We start from the raw sequence: 24152 nt of genomic DNA on the forward strand, positions 1-24152 counted from the left end.
CTGCAGATCCCATGTATGCATCCCGAAGAATGAGCTTAGTGGGGGCAGGGCCCTGTTTGCCCTAATGGACTAGCCTTCACTACACAGCTTACCTAGGAGTAAGTCCCATTGAACTCAGTGGGATTTTTTCCCCTGAGTAAATATGCTTATGAGTTCCAATGGAAATGGGTGGTGGTGGCATTCTGTTTGGGGGCTCATTGAATTTGGAGGAAACTATCCTGTGGTCCACACTCACATACATTGCATTACCAATGGGCATTGCATTCAATGAGCACAAAGTCTTTGCTGGGTTTGATTTCTGCTGGGTTTGATCTATGAAATCGCAAGCTACTGAGCAGTTTGCCCTTGTTTCAAGAGCCAGTTCTTGGTCCCTGGAAGTCTTCCTGCTGGCTTCATTCAGGCCAGAGTTTTGGCAATCAGTTTGCATTCATTTATTATTTTAAGCTTATCTTAAAAATAGCTCTTGGGAACATGTTGCATTTGGGCCACACGTCTCATTGCGTGGAATAGTATATTCCAATGCAGTATGTGTAGTGCAATATTGTACAGATTGAATCTGTATGCATTTTTTTAAGTTGCAGACACCAGGAATCCATTACTGTAATAATTTTGTTAGCAATATGGCAGGATAATTTATTGGTGACATTGCTTACCCTGGTTATTACACACCTCCAGGTGGCAAGTTTATGGACCCCTTCTGTGTTCATAAGAGATAACCACAGGCTCCTGGAAAGAAAGGGTGGGATAAACAAGTCCTATACAACAATTTACAGGATGTGATTGATATTCTTGCAACGAATCTTTGGAGAACTGTTCCCTAACTTCCATGACTATTTGAGGATGTTTGTTCTCTTCCTCTCTCCTGCTGTGACTGCTGAGGGCCATGTCTGATATCAAATTTCTCTCCTCATACCTGAAAGCGGTTTAAAAAATGGCTGGTGAAGGGCATTGGTAACACTGCAAGGATCAGGTGCCAAAAAATTTGGCATGTGTCTATTTCAAGGGGCTATTGATTATTCCATATTGGGCGGAATAAGACTGGAACTAGGTGGCTATGGGATGCACGTAGAGTCTGCTGCAAACACCAGCCTGTGTCTTCTTCTCGGGTTTTCCCTGAGAGCAACTAGCATCAGCAAGACACAAGGAACAGTATCACACTGCTGCAAATGTCTCAATCCCTCGCAAATGTCTGGAGAAGGGAAATTCCGGTGGCGAATAGTTTTAATGGCTGCCAGTCTCATTCCTACATGGAAGTACTCTCATACAAACTGTGCTGGCTACTGCTGGTTAGCTTACAGGGGATAATTCAACTTGCTGGTTCTTATCTTTTCCAAAAACTTAAATGACTTGGGATCAGTAGGGCTGGCTCTATCATTAGGCAGAACAAGACTGCTGCCTGAGGCTGCAGATGCTGGGAGAAGGCAGCAGTAGCGGAAAACATCCCAGTTCTTCCGGCTGAACTTGCTCAGCCTCTGTTTGACAACAATGGTGTGTTCCAGGGGTTAAACCTGGGACCTTCTGCATGCAAAGCAGATGTCCCACCGAGATATGGCACTTCTAACAACAACAAAGTAGTATTCTATTCCTCATGGTTCTGAATAAGGAGCACAGGAAACTGCCTTAAACTGAGTTGAAACCATTGGTGCATTCAGGTCAGTATTGTGTCTGCTGACTGTAAGTGGCTATCAAGAGTTTCAGGCAGGGGACCTGCCCAACCCTACCTAGAGATGCCTGGGATTTCACCTGGGACATTCTCCATGCAAAGCAGATGCTCTGCTCCTAAGCCACTGCTCTTGCTCAACGGCCCCTCACAAGAAAGGATGGGAGCATCCTTTCTACTCCCTTCAAAAATAATTTTTGAATATGGTTTTGTGTCGTTCGCTCACTTTCCATGCTCCCTCCAGAAACACCTCCTGGTATGGAAAGGCAGGGTGTGGTGTAATGGCTAGAGTGCTGGACTATGACTTGGGAGACCCAGGGTTCAAATCCCCACTCAGCCAATGAAGCTCATTGGGTGACCTTGGGCCAGTCATCTCAGCCTAAGCTACCTCACAGACTTGTTGTGAGGATGGAACGGGGAGCAGGAGAACCACCTTGGACTCCTTAATAAGCACAAACACAAAACAGTATCAAAGTTTGCAGCCATATTGCTGGAAAAACAGGAGGTTAACGTCATTGCTGATTTTCTAAACTGACTTTCCTTTCAATAGTGGAGAACTCTCTGTGTGTAATACTGGCTCTCTGGTTTCTCCCCCCACAGGCCTCATTTCCCGGCAACTTGCACCTAGTGATGGTCCTGCGCCCCACAGGATTCTTCCAGCGCACTTTCACCGACATTGGATTTCGGTTTAGCCAAGAGGACTTCCTGCTCAAACTGCCGGTATCTCACCTGCTGCCACAGCATCACCCCTGTCTTTTGTACTCTGCAGCTTTACCTGCAGGGAATTTTCCTTCCCTGTTGTTGTTCAGCTGCAATGCATTTGTTTAAAATGAAAGTGAATACAAATGACAATCACACACACAAGTACAAAACACCAGCCTTGAGCATTTTATGGGCTTTAGAAGATGATGCTAAAAATGGAGGTGAAGTGTTAAATCCATTCATATTTAAAAGCTCTGGCAGGCATTTATCTGGCGAAGGGGTGGGGCTCCCAACTCGCATCAGCCCCTGGAAGCCTGCCCAATGATCATGGAGGATGGGAGTTGTAGTTCAACAATATCTGGAGGGCTGCAGGCTCCTGCACCCCTGAATTATAGCTTTAAAGTTGGGATACATCTGGAGCTCAGAGTTTTTCTGAGTGAGAATGCTCTGAACAGTACGTTTTTTCTCTATCACACAATTGTGTCCCATATTGCAGATTGCTTCCCCAAAGAGAGTGTGGCGAGCCTGCCTGCCTGCCTGATCTGTATGGCTCTGTCATTGGGCTCTGCCTCTTCTAAAGGAGAGAAACCTTGGGCTTGGGCTTGCAATGCATGCATTCTACCTTGAGCCGGAGTCAGCTTTGGGTAGGAGGAAGGAGGAGGGTGCAAACTGAAACATAGCCACCCTTCGAACTTTGCAGTTCTCCAAATTTGGAAATGTAGTTTTCCAGCCAAGTATTGTGCACAAAAATGCATCTACGAAGGCAAAATGCACATAAAAATGCTTGTGTTCATGAAACAGCTTCATTGGGTGACCCTGGGCTCTGGAATTTTTGGTTTTGGGGCTGGGGTTGGCTAATTGCAAAGCTGATTAAATGAATACATGTGCTGGCAGTGAAATGACTCCTGCAGAATCAGGAATCTAACCCTGTGAATATTAAGCTACAGGTCTATTTCCCCCTTTTCTCTTCCCCCAGGTTGTAATGCTGAGTTCGGTCAGTGACTTGCTGACATACATTGATGAAAAGCAGTTAACACCTGAATTTGGGGGCACCTTGGAGTATTGCCATAGCGAATGGGTCATCTTCAGAACAGTATGTTCCTCCCATTAATGCTGTTGTAAATGTGTGTGTAATATCTTCTTATATACATAAAAATGTAAGGTGTCATCATGCTCTGCATTTCACATGCCATGTCAACTGTGGTGTGAGGAACTGCAGGTACACCCAGGAGAGTGGCTATGCATGCCCGCAGCAAGGTTTAACAGAGAGGGGAGGCCCTTCACACAGTGGTTTAGCAAGTAAAAGTGTGAAATGCCTCCCCCCTTTAAAAGGGGGTGGAGCTTGAGGAGACAGGGGTGGGTGTTAGGGCAATGGGCTTGGTGCAAGCTGTGAGGAATAGGGAACAGAGGTAAAGATTCAAGGGAGGGGGTTTGGTCATGGAGGGGGAGGCAAAGAGGTATGCAGCATTGGCAAGTGGAGAGAGTAGGTGCCACAGGCTTTAGCATATATGCAAAATTATAACATTCCTTGGGTAATTCTGGACCATGCAATGGGAAATTCATGAAGTTACCATCCAGGACTCCAGCTCCCACCAGTGCCCACCAGCCTCAGCAAGGGCACTAGTCAGAGATGATGGGAGCTGGAGTCTACTAATATCTGGAGTGCAGCATGTTGGCTACCCATGTTAGTACTCTGGCTGCCAGCAGCTTCTCAGGGTCCTGGAGAGAGAAGGGACTACTAGATCCCTTTTAACTGGAGATCCCTGGGATGTAACCTGGAGTGTTCTGCATGCAAAGTAAATTGCTCTGCCACAGAGCTGTGGTGAACTTCAGTCCTTGCAACAACAGCTGAACTAAGTTATAGGTGTATGTAGGTCCTGCTCTATGAACATTCGCTATGTGAAAATTCGCATATCCAAACACAGTACCTGAAATTTGCTATACACACTGCTGATTCAGATATCAGAACAGAGAGCATTTTTTACTTCCTTGTTTGCCTTTCGCTGGTTGGCTGAGGGAGGGAGAGTGATCAGACAAACCAGAGATAAACTTTTCTGGGTTCTCCTGTGGTTTCCTGAGGATTTCTTTGGCTTTTGGGTGGGGTGAAAGTTCCTTGGTCAGGAACACATTAGAATTTACCCTCTAGCAATCAGTGGAATTGCTCACCTAATGAACAATTTCCAGAGAATGCATTGTGTTCAGTTAGCAGGACATGCTGGTGTACAAAGCTCATCATCTCACCACTTATATACCCAACCAATCACTGCACTTTTCAGGAGAGGGCCTTCTCCTGCAGGTACCATATCACCCGGAGGTGCATGTTGTGTGGAAATCACACCTTTAGTGTGGCAGCACCTTCCATTTGGAAGCCCCCTGGTCTGAAAGTCTCCATTATCTGTTTGTGCCTAGAGAACACCTTGGTTTTCTAAACATCCTTTAAAGTGCAGATTTGTTTTTATCCCAGTCTATACCTGTATTGGACCTGAATTTGTTCTGTATTGGACCTGAATATGTTTTTATTGCCGATGCCTTTTTGTTGTCCATTGCAAATCCATCAGGGGAAGCAATTCCTAAATGAAAATAAGCAACTATATAAATAAATACCTCACTGCTGCTTTTATCAAGCTTAAGCACCAAGCGGCACGCCAAGCTGATTAACAGAAAACTTTCTCCCCCAGGCCATAGAAAGCTTTGCACTAACAGTGAAGGAAATTGCCCAGATGTTGCAATCCTTTGGCATGGAGCTGGCAGAAACAGAGCTCCCAGATGATGCCTACTCAATTGAACGCATCCTGGCACTGCGCACAGAGAAATACTATCAGCTGAAGGCAAGTTGCATCCGAAACTACCTGATCCTGTGAAAAACTTTGGTCACCTCCAGACTCGATAACTGTTTTGCAGGAAAGGTTCAATCCCATACTGGAGATTTAGGTTTGCACAATTAGAGTAAAGCACTGGTGCGGGGGTGGGAAGCGATTCTAGACTTTTTTGGGGGTGGGACTCAATCGCACACTAGCATAAGCATCTAGGAAGAGCCTGCTGGATCAGGCCAATGGCCCATCTAGTCCAGCATCCTGTTCTCACAGTGGCCAGCCAGATGCCCCCAAGAGAAACCGGAAAGCAGGACCCGAGCACAAGAGCACTCTTCCCTCCCCTGGTTTCCAGCGACTGGTATTCAGAACCATTACTGCCTCTGACCATAGACCAAATTCAGATTGCATTTAGATGTGAAGGGGTTCTGCAACAAACCTAGTTCCCTAGCAGGTGTTGGGCGGGGGGAGCGTCATATGATCTCCACACAAGCAACTATTCAATAAACAGGTTGGGATGTCAGGGAGGAAATGACATTTCGCTGTCCTGCTTTCCTTTCCTTGCTTTTGCCCCTGTGCTATGGTATATTATTATCCTGGAATCACTATTTGCTAGCTAAAGGCTGCCATGTTTGATGGGTGGAGGAAGGGACAAGGAAATCCAGTCCATTCATCAAAGCAATTCTTCAACGCAATTATTTTACTCCTGCTCAAACTGATGTGCATCTATCTTATTAATCCTGCCATTTCGAAGTGATTGATTGTGATTTCTTGTGTCTCGGCCCCAGCTGTCATTCCTTGTTTCTTATTTCTACAACTTCAGAAAGGCTCATGGTACATACAAAGTTTCATAAGCAAATATTGCATTACCTTCTGTCCCCTTAGACCTTACACTCTGCCTACGAGCAAGGAAATCCAAAATTACAGAGTAGGAAATAGTGTTGCCAGTTCTGACTCTGAACTCTGTATAGAGATCTTGCCTCAGCTATAGCATCTCTGACCAGGGACTTGGGGGAGGGGGGAAATCGATTCAGTTCTCATTGGAAGGTGAAACTACCTAATTGCAGTTTCCAAGACAAAACACAACCTTCAAAATCCACAGTTCTCTGGATTTTGCATTGTGGTTCCCCAATCAAGTAATATAGACCAAAATGCACATGTCAGAGTAAAGTATGCATATAATTGTATGTATAAAACAGCAAACAAAAAATATTAGGGAAAACGGCTTAACAAAAATGTGTGTATTTGTCCAAACTGCATACAAAAATGTGATTATTATTATTGCACTAAAACTTGGACAGATTGTCAGTTTGCTGCAGAAATGTGAAGAACTGAATTTAAGATTGGGAAAATGTGAAACCGAAAGAGGCAGATTCAGCCATCCCTGTCCCTGACAGATGGCCATTCCAGCTTGTGGCTTCAATACCTCCAATGAAGGAGAGTCCACCATCTCTCTCAAATGGCTCATACCATTGGGAAGGTTTTCCTAATGTTGAGTCTCTTAATACAGGTATTGCTAGACCTGCATCACATCCAGCAGTTGTGGTATGTTTCAGGTACACAGCAGAGCAGTCATGATGGATAAAAATGGATGGTGCAGCACCATGTTTGTGTCTCTTCCATAGAAGCTGCTTGGACCTTTGTGCACATATCTGCTTCCTTACATAAGGCTGATGGAGAGCTTGGCATTATGTTTAGAGTGCCTGTAAAAGCAGCCATGATACCTAAACCGAAATGAGAGCAAACTGGCTCTGGAAGTGTGCCTAAGTTTGCTGTGTGGGGTACTGCTTATACAGCAGGCAGGGTCCCAGTTGCTCATTTCTCCCGCTTCCAGGCAGATTATGGCTATTTGTCATCTATGATTTTTGTGGGTCCACTCACACAAACAGTAAAATTGATGGGGAAATACAATGGAAGAGTCCAGCCCCCTGGTCCTGTTGCTGATCAGTATAAAACACATATTCAGTTTTTATTAGACGGTTCTAGTTCTCAATATTTCTAGTTATGCCGTCTAGAACAACAGAGGTGAAATTTGCTCCATCTTCTGCATGACAGCACCACCATATATTTGAAGACCATGTCTAAGGGAAGACCATGTCTTCCCTTAGTCTTCTCTTCTGCAAGCTAAATATACCCAGGGGCAAGGGACTGATCTGAGCAGGTGCAATTGCAGATGTGCTGTAGATTTGATTCCAGCTGAGGGTTGGGTTCAGAGGGCTCCTTTTGGAATTGTGGTCCTTGACATCTCATTGAGTTGGAAATGGAAGACCACCATGGTGGTTCTGGTGACATATTAATCAGCAGTGCTTATTATACATGCTGCAGGAAGATATTACGACAGTGACCAAAGAAGGAAACATGCTGCTGTGTAGTTTAGAGGAACCTGACATGGATGAACCTGACAAAGAGGAACCACAGGAGAGATCTGGTGACTGGGAGACTGTCAACCGGTGAGCATGTTGAGCATCATGCACATTTTAAAAGCTGTTGACTAGAATCACTGTCTTGTCCAATGAAAGCATAGATACATAAGATGAACTCTGTTGGATCATGTCAGTGACCCACCTTGTCCAGCATCCTGTTCTCACAGTGGCCAAGCAGATGTCTGTTGGGAACCCATAAGAAGGACCAGAGTATAAGAGCACTCTCTGCTCCTGAGATTTCCTGCAAAACACTGCACAGGAGAACTTAAGGATAAAGGCTATCAATGACTGCTAAGTCACAATGGCTGGGTACTATGTTCTAAGCCCTACCTGGAGATGCTGGGAATTGAACCTAGAACCTTCTTCATGTGGAAGCCCTACCACCGAGCAATAGCTCTTCTCCCCCCAAAATACGAACAGGAAATTATCTTTATACAGTCCATCTAGCTTGATGTTGTCTGTGATGGTTGGAAGATGCTCTTCCATTCCTGTTGGGGAAGAAAGCAGCCGTGTGCCTGGGGTCAGGTAGGCACTCCATTGGAGTGCATTCCCACCCACCCCTCAGCAATGGCAAAAGTTATGGGGGGGCAAGCAGGCAAGCCACCACCTTGGATACAACCTCTTCTTCTCTGTGTGCAATGGAAACATACTCACCTGTCTTGCACCTGTGCCACCTCTGAATGGGACAGCCTTCTTTTACCTTGGACAAGCTACAATTTGTTCCCTGGTGAAAGGAGGTTGCAACAACACCTAAGGGTTGTTTTCGGGGAGTGGGGGCTTGGCAAAGTCCAAATAGGCATTGGGTGGCTGGAGTCCATTTAAATTTCTGATGATGCCACATCAGGGACATCGTGTGAAGTCTAAAAGGTGCCTGCTTTTTTCTTTTTCTTTTTAAGGGGTTGAGCTCTTTGTAAAAATGTCTTTTTTTAATGGCTTGGGACCACTTGGTAGAAATGCAGTTGAGGTTTTTTTATTGTTTTTATTAATGTTTTTCTTGGGTTACATAGTATTTTTTTTTAATGGATAACTAAATCAGCTCCCTCTTGTGAAAAAAAGGTTGCTTGCACAGTTACATGAAATGGAAATTGCTTTTGATGGATTCTGGGAGAAACATCAGCTGAAGATGGAGCAGTATTTGCAGCTTTGGAAATTCGAGCAACATTTCCAAGAGGTAGGATGAGGTCCCCATCCCATCAGCCTTGGCTAAGAAACTATTGCTGGCGTTTTTTAATATTCATTCGACCCACACAGTAGCTTTCAACTACTATGTGCTTGAAAGGTATAGAGGACCTTTTCCTCCTGCGAAGGGCCTTTGATCTGCAGGAGACAGTGGCGTAGCGTGGGTTATCAGCACCCGGGGCAAGGCAAGTAATTTGCGCCCCCTAACCCGTGGATTTGCGCCCCCTAACCCGTGGATTTCCCTAACCCCCAGATGTTGCGCCCGGTGCGGCCGGCCCCCCCCTGCACCCCCCACGCTACGCCACTGGCAGGAGATGTCATGGGGGGCGTGGCTCCTTTGATGTGTGGAGCTGGAGCCAGTGGTGGGCAGAAAACCACCCCCGCCACCCCCATTCTCTGCTTGTTTAGCTTCAGATGTCTTCCTTGCTCAAACATAACACTTCCAAGTGAAAACAGAGCAAAGAGGGATGTGTAGACTACACGAGGGGAACACTTCTGTGTCCCCCTTCTGTGCTTTAAATAATATTGTGCCCCTCCTGTTTTTGTTTTTCTTTTTGACAAAATTTCCTCTTCCTTTTAGCTCAGTAAAGCCATTGAATTTTTAATGGAGAAGCAAAGGGAGCTGCCGGATACTGGAGATAATGTCTCTCAAGTAAAACAGAGGGTGTTGGATCTGGAAAACTTGAACAAAATGGCACAGGTGAGAGCGCCATCCAATTGGTGTCAGTGAGGAACAGCCATCCTAACCTACCTAGAGCAGGGATGGGGAGGTGTTCCATGGTGCTGTACTACAGCTTCCAAGACCCCTGACTATTGACCAGGATAGCTAGAGGTGGGGGGCACTCTGACACCTCTTCAGCAGATGACACAAGGGACAAAAGTTGGCAGAGCAACAACTGTAAGCGTTGCCTTTGTGCAGTAGGCTGCTTTCTCTCACATTTTTCCTCCATCCTCACATGCAAGGGGCATGATCAGAGTTGAAGGACACATTCCAGCCAGGAAACAAGACTCAAAGAGGCTGTGAATTAGGGACAGTGTGTGACTGGGGAGAGAAGGTGTTGCCTGGGAAGAGCTTTGAGGGCTAGATAGAGAGGCCTGTGAGGCCACATGGTGACCCTTCTGCCTCACACAGTCTAGAAATATAACTCCTACCCCCTCTTTTATTTGGATGTTACATAGGAGTTGACAGGGAAGGCTCAGGTTGTGATCCTTCATGGGCACCAGCTGGCAACCAACCACCACTACGCCCTCAACTTGATCTGCCAGCAGTGTAATGAGCTGCGGCACCATTCGGATATCTTGCTGGAGGAGATCAAAAGGAAGCACAACCAGCTCCAAAGAACCTTGGAGCTTCTCACTTCTCTGCAGCAGGTAATGTCCAGAGGTGGACCTCCAGACACAGTGAATGACAAAGGATGGAGCTGTGCATCTGCTGTGATCCTGCAGGAGGGCAGGATGAGCTACTAGCCACAGAAGCCCAGTTTTAATTTACAAGTTTGCAAGTGTGGGAGTGAAATCTTCTCAAAATTAAAGAAGCCAGAGGGAAGGCTAAATAGCATTTCCGAGGCTTCAGTGTCCCACATAGCTCCTTCCTCCTCCCCAGAATAGATAACGTAGAAGAAGATGAAATTATACTATTGCATCATCCTGGATTGTGGAGTTGACTTCTTGTTGGTTCAGGATTCTAATTTTGTAGGCCAGGAGCAGGGAACCTCCAGTCTGGAGCCTAATGTTTGATGTATTACAGTATTTTAATATATTTTTTGGAAGCCGCCCAGAGTGGCTGGGGAAGCCCAGCCAGATGGGCGGGGTATAAATAATAAATTATTATTATTATTATTATTATTATTATTATTATTATTTATTATTATTATTATTATTATTATTATTATTATTATTAGCCCAGCCATTCCCATCAATGATACCAGCTGTGGCACAGGCAAAGATATGGCTGGAATGAAAGGGTGTTTTTGTATGTTTGTTTTTGCTGGTACTGCTGATCCTGCACAGCTCTATGGAAAGATCTATGCATGCCACTTTGCGAGCCTTGACAGTTGGCTACTCACTGGGGTGTTCAAAGTGGGATGCCTTTGCCTGCACAGTTGATTTCAAACCACACAGGCTGCCTGTTAAATGTCAAGAGACAGGGGAGATCAGGACCACAGGCCTTGGGGCTTGCAAGGGAAGTGGTAGAAATTGTCAAGATCCGGTCTGATCTGGCCAAGGCAAGGCAGATCAGGACCCTGGACAGGTCTCATAGGAAATTGCAGGCTGAGCTACAGAAGATGTTGCTCTGCAGTGGACCAGAGGCATTTAAATGCTGCATTTCCACATTGAACTCTGTGCCCAAAGCAGCCTGTAATCAATCATCAAAAGCTTTGGGGTGGGGGAGAGAAGTCAATTTACAAAACATATTCAATAAATTCAAATTGGACAAAAAATATAAACAATTAGCAAATTCAGTATAAGAAAGAAAAATTAGACTTAGAGGTTTATTTTTATTTTTTGGTGTTGTATTTTGGAATTTAATTAACAAATAAGTTCCAACTGCTGCTGCAGGTCTTACTGGTCTCCAAGAAGCCTCAGCTCTGCAAGAAACCTCAGGGGATCTTTTCATGTGGCTCCCTTTTCTGTCCTCCATAGACCAACAACAGCACTTGGGAAACGCTTGGGAATCCTGGAAGTTCTGGCTGCTTTTGCAGGTCTTATGGCCTAGCAGTACTCAGACTTACAGACTGGACCTTCTCTTCCACTGCCCCTCCCTTTAAGAGCTCATAGCTGATTCTGCAATTGCATGTCAAAGCATGGCTGTGGAACAGGAGAAGCTATGGAGGAGTCACCCTCACAGAGAATGATAAAAGAGCCACCTCTTCTGTCTAGGACAGTGTAGGAGGTCTCCTTAATAAGGGTGACCCGTGATTTTCCTGGCACTGGATGCAAAGCACATGATGACAACAATGCATCAGAATAAGAGGGTTAGGCAGTTGCTGGAGCTGGTTGGAAGAGGACATTGGAGACAGTACTTCCACCTTGAATCTCCTCCTGTCCTCTAAGCCTGTTCATAACAGATGGGAGAGGGGAAGTCCACGGCTGCCTACAGACAGCCAGTTGGTCATTACCCTAGGCATGACCACCAACCTGTTCCTACTCATGTTTTTTCACCAGGCCCTGGAGTGCTGCGATGAAGGAGCCTACCTTCTAGCCAACCAGCAGATGGATAAATGCCAGTCTCGAGAAGGTGCCCAGAAAGCTCTCCAAGACATAGAGAATTTCCTTGAGAGTTCTTCGCTGCATTTATATGTTGACCCACAAACCCTGTACTCTGACTTTGAGCCCATCTTAACTCCTGAACTAAAGGTAGGCCCGTGGTAGAGGAATCGCATTCGTGCTGGCCGTGATAGCAAGAGCTCCGCTACACAGTGTGCTAGCCTTGAATCCAACAATCTGAAAATACTGGAGCAATTAAGCTTGTTGGCCTAGGCCGGGGTTGCCTCCCAGGCTTTACGCCAAAGTGGGTCCCTGCCTCTTATGGAGGCTTCCAGATTAGAGCTGATCACTCGCCTGAACTACTAGGAGATTCAATATTGTGTCTCAAACTGACCTCCGCTTCACAGGAGCTGGGCTTGATCAAACACCCATGATATGTGACAAGCCAATTCTGCAAGATTTGCTTATGGGGTTTTCCTTTTTGGAATCTGCAGGCTCGGATACAAATGGTCCAGATGAAGCTTGAGAATGTGCGGAGCATGTTCGAGAACAGGCAGGCGTGCTTCAAAAAGCTAGCGGACAAACAAGCACGCCCAGTGCAGCTGGTAGCCCCACGGCCAGAAAACCCACCCCGGTCGAAATCTCCTTTGTTTTCCCCCAAACATGGTAACCTGCTTTTAAAGTTACGTCATTCAGAAATGTTCATTAGGTAGCCGTGGGGAAGATGGAATGAGAATGGGCTTGATAATGTCGTAGATTTCTTTGTATGTGTAATCAGAGAGTGAAGCTAACTGTGGAGGGCACCAACGTCTTTTCCTTCTCTAGTCCTCAGAGCTGTTTTGCAAGTGTGTTCTTTAAGTACCCTACAGTGTCTTCAAAAAATAACCCAAACTGATTGTTATTTATATCTCTCGTAGCCTCCACTTAATATAGTATGGAGGGAATCCCTTTTGCAATCTGAATTATTCATCTGTATTGCACTTTTAATATGTGACCTCTTTCTCCCCACTCTTTACATAATGGGAGACATGTGTGATTGCTGGAGAGGAACTTCTGCTTGAAGATTTTAGATGTCTTCTAAAGGAGGACTACTGGGCCGCTGGTGGTGCTGTGGATTAAACCACAGAGCCTAGGGCTTGCCGATCAGAAGGTTGGTGGTTCGAATCCCCGCGACGGGGTGAGCTCCCATTGCTCGGTCCCTGCTCCTGCCAACCTAGCAGCCTGAAAGCTCCCTCGGCCAGTAAAGCAAGATGAGCGCTGCAACACCAGAGTCGGCCACAACTGGACCTAATGGTCGGGGTCCCTCTACCTTAAAGGAGAACTACATTCCTCTGGGTGCTCTAACTACAGGACAGGACAGCTCTCAGGCAAAGTGTTTTGGTTTGCAGGTGGCCCTCCAAGGCTGTTCACATGTTACATTCAACGAGTAAACAATCCATGTACACAAATAGTTGAGTTGTACATTTATGCACTTATTCACATGTGACATTCAACGATAACACAGGTAGAATCTAGACACATATAAAAAACGTTGCAAAATTGCTTTTTTTAAATAAAAAAAATGTTTTGAAAAATATATTGAATTTGCCCTAAGCTCATCCTCGCCATCTAGTGCCACATTTGTATAATGCACTTAAAACACACCTAAAACATTATATTTGCAGCTGTATAGATGAGTCCACAGTCTGTGTACCTGTGTTTTGATACAGCTAAGCTGTGTAAATCTGCAAGTGCAACACTCTTTCGTATAAATAGTTATACATGCATAGACAGCTTTTACCTGTGTTCAGTGTAACATGTGAACAAGACGTTTTGATTTCTGTAATCTCAGACTGTCAGCAGAAATGATCATTTTATTGAACCCCCTGGGAACTGTCATTTGTGCTCAGCAAACCACTGGTTGTCCAGCCCAAACTGGGATTGTGCTATTTATGTATTTGGTATATGCTGATTTAGGGTTTCTCCCAGTTAACATCCTTAGGGATCTCTCACAGAAGTGCTGCCTGTCATTTTAAGAGCTTGTAGGCAGCTGGGCAAATGCAGTTAAAACCCTCTACCTTATTTGGGATTTTCTTTCTGATGATGCTGTCCGACATCAATGAGACCTTGTGGAAGTAGTAATGTTGTAACCGTTCTATTTTTGCAACAGCGCAGTTTGAAGATGGGGCAGCTTCTCTTCATATCTGTTTGCATTCTTCTGCGTCTGTTTTTCTCCCAACATCCTTTGCCCATTACTTCATTAAAGGTGCTTCTTCTATCTAACGGATATTCAACACTTATCTATGTCAATAAAATTAGATACTGTTCCTTTTCTTCCTCAGTTGCATCTTCTCCTGGAAAGAATCTCCATTGCCTTTCCTTTGAGGGGCCTTATTTTAGATTCTTTTTAACATAGAAAATATATATGGTTAGATTTTATAGGAAATATGTGTATTAAAGGACTTGGGCTGGGCAGAGTGATATGTGTAACCTTATCAGTATTTCCACCCTTCCGTTATATCCAGAAATCCTTTCAGTGTGGTCCAGCTGCATTATGAGTTTAAAGCAGTTTTATACCACTCTAAACAGACATCATGGCTACCCTCAAAGAATCCCGGGAATTGTAGTTTTTTAGGAGTGTTTCTAAATGATTGATTGATTGATTGATTGATTGATTGATTGATTGATGTACTGGGTGTTTTTAAGCTGAAGTTTGGTGTAGAAGTACTTTAAATAAATAAAGTTTTGCATGAATAAATGCTAGCTCCACAACAATATGGTGGCTTGATGGTGCAGGTTTGTGTGGGAAATTTAATTACCCAAGAAATGCCATCAAAGCTGGATATAGCACATTATCTGTTGTTTATTAAAATATTATTAACCACTCTTCTTTTTTTGGGGGGGGGGCTTTTGGAGTGAAAAGAAGTATATAAATGAATAATGATAATATTAGATCTCAGAGTTATGTACAAATAGTCAAATAGTGGCCAGCTTAACAACAGTCAAGAGTAGTAACATTTAAATAGTCCGAATGTAGCCACTTCAATGGGTCTACTCCGAGTAGGATATAACCCAATGCCCTGCGATCTGCAGATGAATGGTGGTATACAAATTTAATAAAAAATAAAAATGCAACTTGAAGAGGCAGTAAAGCAAAATAGGATGCTTCAGACCTTTTCCTGGTACCTTGTCAGATTATGAATTTTTAACTTTTAATCTCAGATTTTGTTCATTTCAAATTCTGTGTGATTACTTCGTAAAAAAAAATCTTTTGTTTCCTAAACGCCATTTATTTATTTTCAAATCTTTTGTTATAATTAATAGTTCCCCCCAATAACTTTTTTTCTCTTTTAAAATGTTTCATCCTGTTTGTTAAAACATGTGTGCACACAGGAACACACTCACATCTATTTTGTTTCCAGCATTAACTAACTGAACATATCTACCTTTTAAACAGGTGGTGTAATGTAGTTTAATGTGATTCCTTTGCACAAAAGTAATCTGTAACTTGTAGACTATAATCTGCTTTTCTTCTTTTTCTTATGTCCAAGGTGTAGATTTTAATTCCAGTTTGAAATTCTCATTTGATATCTCACTTCCTGGGAAGAAGACTTCAAGGAAATCTCAAAGTTCCCGCAAGGTAGGTGATTAAAAATGTTTAAGTACAAGTGTGATGTCCACAAAATCAATGTGGAATGGCCCTGTTCCGTGTTCCTACCTGCCATCCAACCAGCCATGCCCTTTTCTAAAGGACTCCATTCCATTCCTCACCAACTTCAGTCTCCCTACTTGCAATAGATGCTGAGCATTCTAAGGACACTGAACATGATCTATCCTTGTTGTGCTTGATTCGTCTCTGTTGTGCACAGTTGGTGCTGTTTTGGCTACATACCATAGTCAAAGGAATGACTTTGAGGGAAATCCTGCATACTATTAACAAAATGCTCCTCAAACCACATCTTTTCATGCAGCATTGACACTCCTTGTCCAGGACAAGCATAAAAAAACAAGATGGACGGGAGACCACATAGCTAAAATGTGTAAATGGGACAGAAGTTTTATCAGTGCAGTCTTATGCCTACTCACTTGCCCGGTTCAGACGAAATGCCCAAACCAAGCTTTAAATTAGTGCTACATAAACTAACCTGGATAAGCCGTTGGATCATGGCTCATTGATCCTTTGGTATGGCTTGGAGATCGGAAGCATTTTCCTCTGAGTGTAAACTAACCACAGTTTGTTGCTGAATCCAGTCTGGGGTGCGGAAGTTGTTTTAAACTATGGTTTATTTAACAATCTTGGTTCAGAAACCATGGTTTGATCTTCTCTTGTTTCAAAGAGCCGGAGTTTAAGCTAACAATAGCTTAGAGTGGGCTGCTTTAGGCAGTGGTTTGTTTAAATTAGGAAGCAGATGCTTCTAGTCCTTGAGTCTGTGCTAGGGGAAGAGAGGGGAAGGAGATGAGCAAGCTTCCTCAAGCTCATTCTTCCATCCTGCTACTATTTCCTTCCCCTTCTTCTGTTGACTCTCCTGTGTCAGATTCTAGACAGTAAACAAGGGATGGGGAACTCCAGACCTGGGACCAAATGTTGCCCCTACCCACCCAGCCCTCTTTGACTCCTATTTGTTGGTCATGCTCTGTGACCTCCTTGTCTACTTTTGCCTAGGTGCAATAAATCAGTAATTATGCTTATTATGTGCTTGGAAACCTCTGGCTTTTTACATTGCTGGAATGTTGCATGATGTACAAAGGTGAAAATCACATCTGTTGCTCTGCTCCCCCTTTTTTTGCCTCTGGCTACACTTTTATTTCTTTTTGCCCCCAACCGCAGTTGTGTGGCCACCATAAAGTTGTCCTCTGGGGAATGAGGCTCCATGCTGCAAAAGGTTCCTCTAACAGCGATGTACCCCACTAGTACATTGCAAAATGCAAGTTCATGTTTAGGGCAGCACATGAATCATTTTAAAATAGCAGGCTTCAAGTTGTCATTTCAAAGCTTTTTTTATTATTATTTTTCCTCTTCCTAAAGCATGTTGTTTCCCTCCAGATTGAAGTGATGCACGATTATCAGGAGAAAAGGAATTCACTGCAGTTCTGCATATCAGAAAGTGAAGACAGTTTAGACATATTAAAAAGGTATTCTTCAGCCCCTTTTTAATCCACCAACTTCTCTGCTAGTCATGCAAACAAACCCTGATTTGTGCTTGGGAAAGTTCTCTGTTCCTTTTACTCAAAGCATTCAAAGAACGACCTTGGCCTTGCTGTGATGATTAGGCCTCATCCAAAGCAAAATGTACGCCCCTTCGGTGAGGTGGGGGGGTGAGGAATAACCAGGCTTTACTCTCACCCTTTCAAGCACATCTTTGTAACATGAGGACTAGAATATTTATGTTTTTCTTCCTCCAATAAATTCTTGCACATTTAGAAAGCACATGCTACTGTTTTTCCCCAGCTCTTTGTGGAATTTCTACATGTACCCAACCTTGATTCCCCCCCTCTTCATTTTAGCTATGTGATAAACGAGCTTATAGAAACTGAGCGGGTTTACGTTGAGGAGTTGTTCACCATTTTGATGGTAAGTGTGCCTTTGTTTCTTCTTGCTTCACCCTTAGATGTATCCGGGATGCTTATTTTACTTCTGTATCTGACTGCAAGTAAGCTAGATGCTAACAGATGCGCAGGATGAGGAGGAATTCAGTTTTGTGCATGTTTTAGCCTAATTCACACTTCCTGAAGCAATACACAAACCAAAATGCATCTGCCCTTAGAAAGTCAAACTTCTCTGTATTTGGCAATACAGTTCTCCAACCAAATAATGTGTACAAAAATGTTGATCTATGATTTTTTTTTAAAAAATGATTTCATATTTGTATTCCAGCAGCAATGCTGATCTCAATGCAGCTCACAATAACAATAGCATTAATATTTTCAAGACAATGCTACAATTGTGGTAATCATATTAAAAACAAAATAGCATACAAATAAGGCAAAAACAAATTCATCGAACAATTAATATAATTATATACATTAGGATTAAATATGCAAAAAACGTGTTAGGAGAAAGTTGTGCATGCAAAATTGATGAAAACTGAAATATGCATACAGTGGTACCTCGAGTTAAGTACTTAATTCGTTCCGGTGGTCCGTTCTTAACCTGAAACTGTTCTTACCCTGAATCACTAATGGGGCCTCCTGCTGCTGCTGCACTGCCAGAGCATGATTTCTGTTCTCATCCTGAAGCAAAGTTCTTAACCTGAGGTACTATTTCTGGGTTAGTCTGTAACCTGAAGCGTATGTAACCTGAAGCGTATGTAACCCGAGGTACCACTGTATTAGACAGTATCACATGCAGAAATAAATTTGTATAATGGGAGAAATGCCTACTAGATGCTGATAAATTTTCATGAGGACTTTTTACTTTAAAAAATAAATAAATGCAAACTGATGTGCAAATCTGGGAAACTGAACTTAATAATGGGAAAGATGTGAAACTGAGCAAAACCAAAATTGATATATTGATCTATCCCTACTCTCCATTCCAGTTGTAACATTTATTATTCTTATTCACATTCTCCTGTTGAACATGCCACTCAGAGGCGTATTTTTACTGTCATAATACTCTGAAAACACACAAGCCAAACAAACACACCTCTGGGGCTGGTGCACGACTGCAAAGAGATTTTTAGCATTAGGACCAAGAGGTGATGATGCTACTAAAAGTGGCCTTTTGGGGTCAGACAATCTGGATGTGTGCCTAATACTGCATTTGGGGTTGTGCTGTCGGCAGGGCTACAGAGCTGAGATGGACAACCCCACCATGGCCTTTCTCTTGCCACCCCCCTTGCAAAACCGCAAAGATGTTCTGTTTGGAAACATGCCAGAGATTTACGACTTTCACAACAAGTAAGACACCGCCAAACCTTTGCATTGTCAGTCTCTCCCCACCTCTACCACCCCATGCCTTTAAAAATGAGTTCCGGAAGCAAACGTAACCCACTCTTCATTCCTACCCTCTCCATCCTCTTCCTCTTTCTTGTTCTTGCAGGATTTTCCTCCACCATCTGGAGAGCTGCGTGGAAGCCCCAGAGAAAGTTGGCTATTGCTTCTTGGAAAGGGTCAGTAGGCATGTTGTTGGAGCTGTGCTCATGATCCTTCTTGCTCCAGATCAGGGGTGGGGAACCTTAGTTCTCCGGGCCTCCCTGTCTGGCCCTCAGAACTCTCACCAGGCCATGATTCCTGTCCCTACTTAGACACCCTGATTGTTTTTGTCTGGCCTGAATGTGTCCTTAAACCCGGGTAATGCCTCTTACCTGTTTCGGTGGAGGATGGAGAGGGATGGTCTGGTCTAAGAAGTAAGGTAAAGGTAAAGGGACCCCTGACCATTAGGTCCAGTCGTGGCCGACTCTGGGGTTGCGGCGCTCATCTCACTTTACTGGCGGAGGGAGCCAGCGTACAGCTTCCGGGTCATGTGGCCAGCATGACTAAGCCGCTTCTGACAAATCAGAGCAGTGCACGGAAACGCCATTTACCTTCCCGCTGGAGCGGTACCTATTTATCTACTTGCACTTTGATGTGCTTTCGAACTGCTAGGTTGACAGGAGCAGGGACCAAGCAACGGAAGCTCACCCCGTCGCGGGGATTCGAACCACCGACCTTCTGATCGGCAAGTCCTAGGCTCTGTGGTTTAACCCACAGCGCCACCCATGTCCCTGTAAAACCCACATTCTCTGCTCTGCCTGCTTTCGCCTATGGTCCCAAACATCATCAGCCTGTGGCCTTCAGAAGGCTGCCCATGGTCGAAAAACATTCCCCAGCCTTGTAGTATAAGTTTAAGGAAAGCCTGTTGCATGTGTTCAACTTAGACCACTAGTAAAAGAAAAATTGTCCCTCCCCTGTTGGTTGGTGAGTGGTAGACAAGGCGGTTGGGTGGGGAGAGATTAGCCCCACCTTGGCCCCACTTCCTCCCGCCACCAGCATTCTGCCTCCAACTGGTTGCCCCAAAGGGAATGTAGCTAACTTCAGGAAAAACTTGCCCATTGTTGAGGTAGGCAATAGTGAGCTAGACTGACCCAATGGCCTGGCGCAGCATAAGGCAACTTCCTATGTTCCTGGAACCAACAGCATTACTTTTCTGCTTCCTATTCACTCACTAAACAGGAGCAGCAATGTGTCTCTGTGTGGGGCGGTGCTTTTTGCAGTGTGGGGGCCACATTCCCTTCTGGGGACCCATTCCAAGGGCCACAGTGGACAAGGTCAGACTCAGAGGCCAAAGAGGATGTATGAGTGTTCATGGGATGCTCTCCCCAGGGAGACTCGCCTGGTGCCTTCATTACTCTGGTTTTATATTTTGCTGGAAGCCACCCAGAGTGGTTGGGGCAGCCCAGTCAGATGGGCAGCATATAAATAATAAATTATTATCATCATGATTAGTATTACTACATATCTTTAGGCACCAGGCAAAAACATTCCTTTTCAGCTAGGTCATTGGCTGATTAAATAATCTATGGCTTTTTCAATTGCGTGTGTGTGTGTTGTTGTTGTTGTCATTATGTTATGCATTTTGTGGTTTTATGTTGTAAACTGCCCTGTAATCTTCAGGAGAAGGGCGGCATTTAAATTTTAATAAATAATAATAATGATGATAATAATATGCAGTCTTCCCCAGGCCTGAGGTGTCCCACTCCAGTCATACTGCACTGTCCCAGTTTCAAACAAGGATCTTGCCTAGTCCTACCTAGAGATATTAGGATTTGAACCTGGGACCTTTAGCATGCAGTGCATGTGCTCTATTTCTATGATCCAGAACAGGTTCCTGCATTGCAGGGGGCTGGACTAGGTGACGCTCGGGATCACTTCCATCTCTACCATCTGGCCACAGTGATCCATGCGACGGTCACCTCCAGGCTTGACTACTGTAATTCACTCTACGTGGGGCTGCCCTTGAAGCTGTCCCAGAAACTCCAGCGGGTGCAGAATGCGGCAGCGAGGTTCCTCACGGGGTCCCTGCCATGGGAGCATATTCACCCAGTGCTCTTCAAGCTGCACTGGCTCCCAGTGGAGTACAGGGTCAGATTTAAGGTGCTGCTTTTGACCTTTAAAGCCCTTCACGGCCTAGGACCCTCGTACCTACGGGACCGCCTCTGCTGGTATGCCCCACGGAGAGCCTCAAGGTCCACATATAGCAACACCCTAGAGCTCCCGGGCCCTAAGGAAGTTAGATTGGCTTCAACCAGAGCCAGGGCCTTTTCAACTCTGGCTCCGGCCTGGTGGAACGCTCTGCCTCATGAGACCAGGGCCCTGTAGGATCTGATTTCTTTCCGCAGGGCCTGTAAGACAGAGTTGTTCCGCCTGGCCTTTGGCTTGGAGCCAATTTGATTCCCTCCCTCCCTCCCTCTCTTTCTTTTTTCTTTTCCTTCTCCTCCTGCGATGAGGCTACATTTTAATATTTTAATGTTCCAATATTTTAATGTTGTATTTCATTTTTGTTTTTAAGTTGTAATCATTCATCTTGTTTTTATTATTGCTTGTAAGCCGCTCTGAGCCCGGCCTTGGCTGGGGAGGGCGGGGTATAAATAACAAATTATTATTATTATTATTACAATTCTGTGGTCAGGTGTATGGCTGTTCCACTTGAATTAGACAGCTACAGGTTCTGTGGCGGTCTGACACAAGTTTCCTGCAATGGATGTACTTAGAATCAAGGGGGTGTTACATATTTATCATTCTTTCCTTCCTCCTGCAGCGAGAAGATTTTCAGATGTACGAGAAATATTGTCAGAATAAGCCGCGATCTGAGTACCTGTGGAGGCAGTGTGCAGAAAGCCTCTTCTTCCAGGTATTTTCACATTGTTATGGTGATAGGCGAAAAGCTCACTTGGGCCAGTCATTATCTGCCAAGCTAACCTACCTTGCAGGTAGGTGGTTGTGAGGATAAAATGAGGAGAGGTGAACCATGTATGGCACACTGAGCTCTCGGAGGAAAGGTTGGGATTGAAATGTAATCATAATCAATCTTTATTATGGTCCAGAGACCCAGCAAATCGTTACAAAGCAATGCACAATCCAGGTTAAACAAGCATTTTGTTCAGACTTAAAGATAGGGATCATTGGTTCTTGCAACTCACTCCCACAGGAGGGCAGTGATGATCACCAACTTGGATGGCTTTAAAGGAGTATTAGACAAATTCGTGGAGGATAAGGCTATCTGTGGCTACTAACCACAATGGCTGTTCTCCGCCTCCACAGTCAGAGGCAGCAATGCTTTTGGAAACACGTTGCTGCAAACTGCAGGAGGGGAGAGTGCGGTTGCTGCGCTTGGGTCCTGCTTGCAAGCTTCTCCTTCTTGGCCACTGGTAAAGATGGGATGCTTGGCTAAATGAGCCATCGGCCTGATTTTTTCAGGCTTGTCTTATGATGTGGTGCAAGGCCAGCCCACTCATGAGACAGCGTACTCTTTTGTTTGTTTGTTACAATGTTTTTTTTAATTGGTTTTTACATATTACATTACTATACAGATGTAGCAAAGCCAACACCATTTCTTCCCCGTCCCCCCATAAATTTACATTTATATTTCCTCAATCCATCATATTATTCTTTTCCCCTTCCTCCCACTTCCCTCCACCCCCACTCGATTTCCTCCACATTATACAATTGACAATAATCTTTGCATTCTACAATCTTCTCAAATCATCTATATATTCTTATTATCTTTCCTTACTAATTTTTCTTCCATCTAGTACCATCTTTTTTTGAGCAATATTTTGCCATATATTCATCAAAACATTTCCACTCTTTTTTAAATTTTTCATTCGACTGATTTCTTATTATAGCAGTTAATTTTGCCAAAATCAAATATTTGTTTAGTTTACAAATCCATTCCTCCTTTGTGGGTATAGTTTGTAACTTCCACCTAGGAGACAGTGTACTCTTAGGAGGGATTGGCTCAGCTCCAATCTCTTCCCATTCTGACAAACTGCTTCCTTCTCTGTTTGCGCCAGTTTGCACTTCTCAAGAGCGTTGGCTGGGTTCTGGCTCACTCTCAGCCATTCCCTTATCAACCGGCATTCCAAGGGGTGGGGGAGTTGGCACTAGCCAATGCTCATCCTGCCTGGCAGTTGACCCTCTCTGTTCTTTCTTTAGCTGGTTGCAAACCGTCACTGGGAGCTGGCTCATTCATGACATTCAACTGCCTAATGCCGTCCACATCACCCAGGGGATCACAGCTGCAAAAGTTAGAAAACAAGAGTTGTTCTGTTGTCTAGAGAGGTCACTTCCTGGTTCGCATAGAGAAGCCATTTTTAACAGAGCCCAGCAATGGAAGTGCACAGCTGTACTGAGGCAGCACTGTGTGTTGAAATTCTGTGCCCCCTAACAATTTTGTACCTGGGACAACCTTCCCTGTGGCCCCCTCCCATGCTATGCCACTAGGGAGTGGGGCAGCATTTTGGGCTCCACCTCAGGTGCTGTAACATCTCAGCCCAGCGCTATTGAGGTGACTTGCTTCAACAACCGGAAATATATATGCATCCCAAACTGGGCAACAACTTCTAAACTTTTTGCTCTTCATTTTGATAGCTCTAGTTTTGCATCATTTCCATAATGCTGATTGTGAGGCAGCCTATTAATGAGATCCTGGCACATGGATTAAGAAATCATCTGAAAATACAGCTAGGAACAAATTTATTCATCAGCTGCTTTATACAACCTTTAGATTTTGCCTCTTTAGCCTACTGTCATCTCCTGGGCCTTGTGATAGCTCTCCAGGGGCTGAGGAAGCAGCATTGGGCCCCTCCCAATGACCTGTATGTTCAGCAGCCATCCAGATTAGCTTCTGCAAAAAAACTTAAAGTGTTAATTTTTGAAAACATTTAAAAATGCAAAGTAATCAAATCATTGCCAAATAAATATATATATAATTTTGTAATATCACTGTATTCTGAAACCAAAAGTCAATTAAAAAGTGCTGTATACACTTCTTGAGCATCCCTGGTAACTATTATATTTTAAACTGGGTGTTAAATTATACATATGAATGCAAAAATATATAAGGCTTGACATTGTCTTTGAGTTTTGCATTCCAATATTTAACAAACTCCATTTCTCAATAACTTTGGTGCCCTTCCTTTAATTTCTCTTTCACAATATGAACAACAGTGCTACATACCATATGTTTTTATACCATTTCAATATGTCAAT

The 24152-nt window shown here is 44.1% G+C and overlaps 1 protein-coding gene across 4 annotated transcripts in view; it reads left to right on the top strand.

Annotated features, from left to right (window-relative positions):
• MCF2 (MCF.2 cell line derived transforming sequence) overlaps positions 1-24152 on the top strand; it is an 81958-nt gene that overhangs the window by 36781 nt on the left and 21025 nt on the right. For 3 of the 4 annotated variants that reach the window (XM_079962662.1, XM_079962665.1, XM_079962664.1), the window contains 15 exons: positions 2261-2380; positions 3339-3455; positions 5041-5194; positions 7502-7622; positions 8652-8766; positions 9355-9474; positions 9954-10145; positions 11940-12131; positions 12476-12647; positions 15512-15600; positions 17005-17093; positions 17466-17532; positions 18745-18860; positions 19003-19072; positions 21700-21792. In XM_079962662.1, coding sequence (XP_079818788.1) covers positions 2261-2380; positions 3339-3455; positions 5041-5194; positions 7502-7622; positions 8652-8766; positions 9355-9474; positions 9954-10145; positions 11940-12131; positions 12476-12647; positions 15512-15600; positions 17005-17093; positions 17466-17532; positions 18745-18860; positions 19003-19072; positions 21700-21792 — 1827 coding nt within the window. Of the gene's footprint in view, positions 1-2260; positions 2381-3338; positions 3456-5040; positions 5195-7497; positions 7623-8651; positions 8767-9354; positions 9475-9953; positions 10146-11939; positions 12132-12475; positions 12648-15511; positions 15601-17004; positions 17094-17465; positions 17533-18744; positions 18861-19002; positions 19073-21699; positions 21793-24152 lie in introns of all 4 variants that reach the window. The other variant, XM_079962663.1, reaches the window with a different exon arrangement.

Source organism: Podarcis cretensis (genome assembly GCF_951804945.1).
Source record: "Podarcis cretensis genome assembly, chromosome: Z".
Taxonomy (NCBI): Eukaryota; Metazoa; Chordata; class Lepidosauria; order Squamata; family Lacertidae; genus Podarcis; species Podarcis cretensis.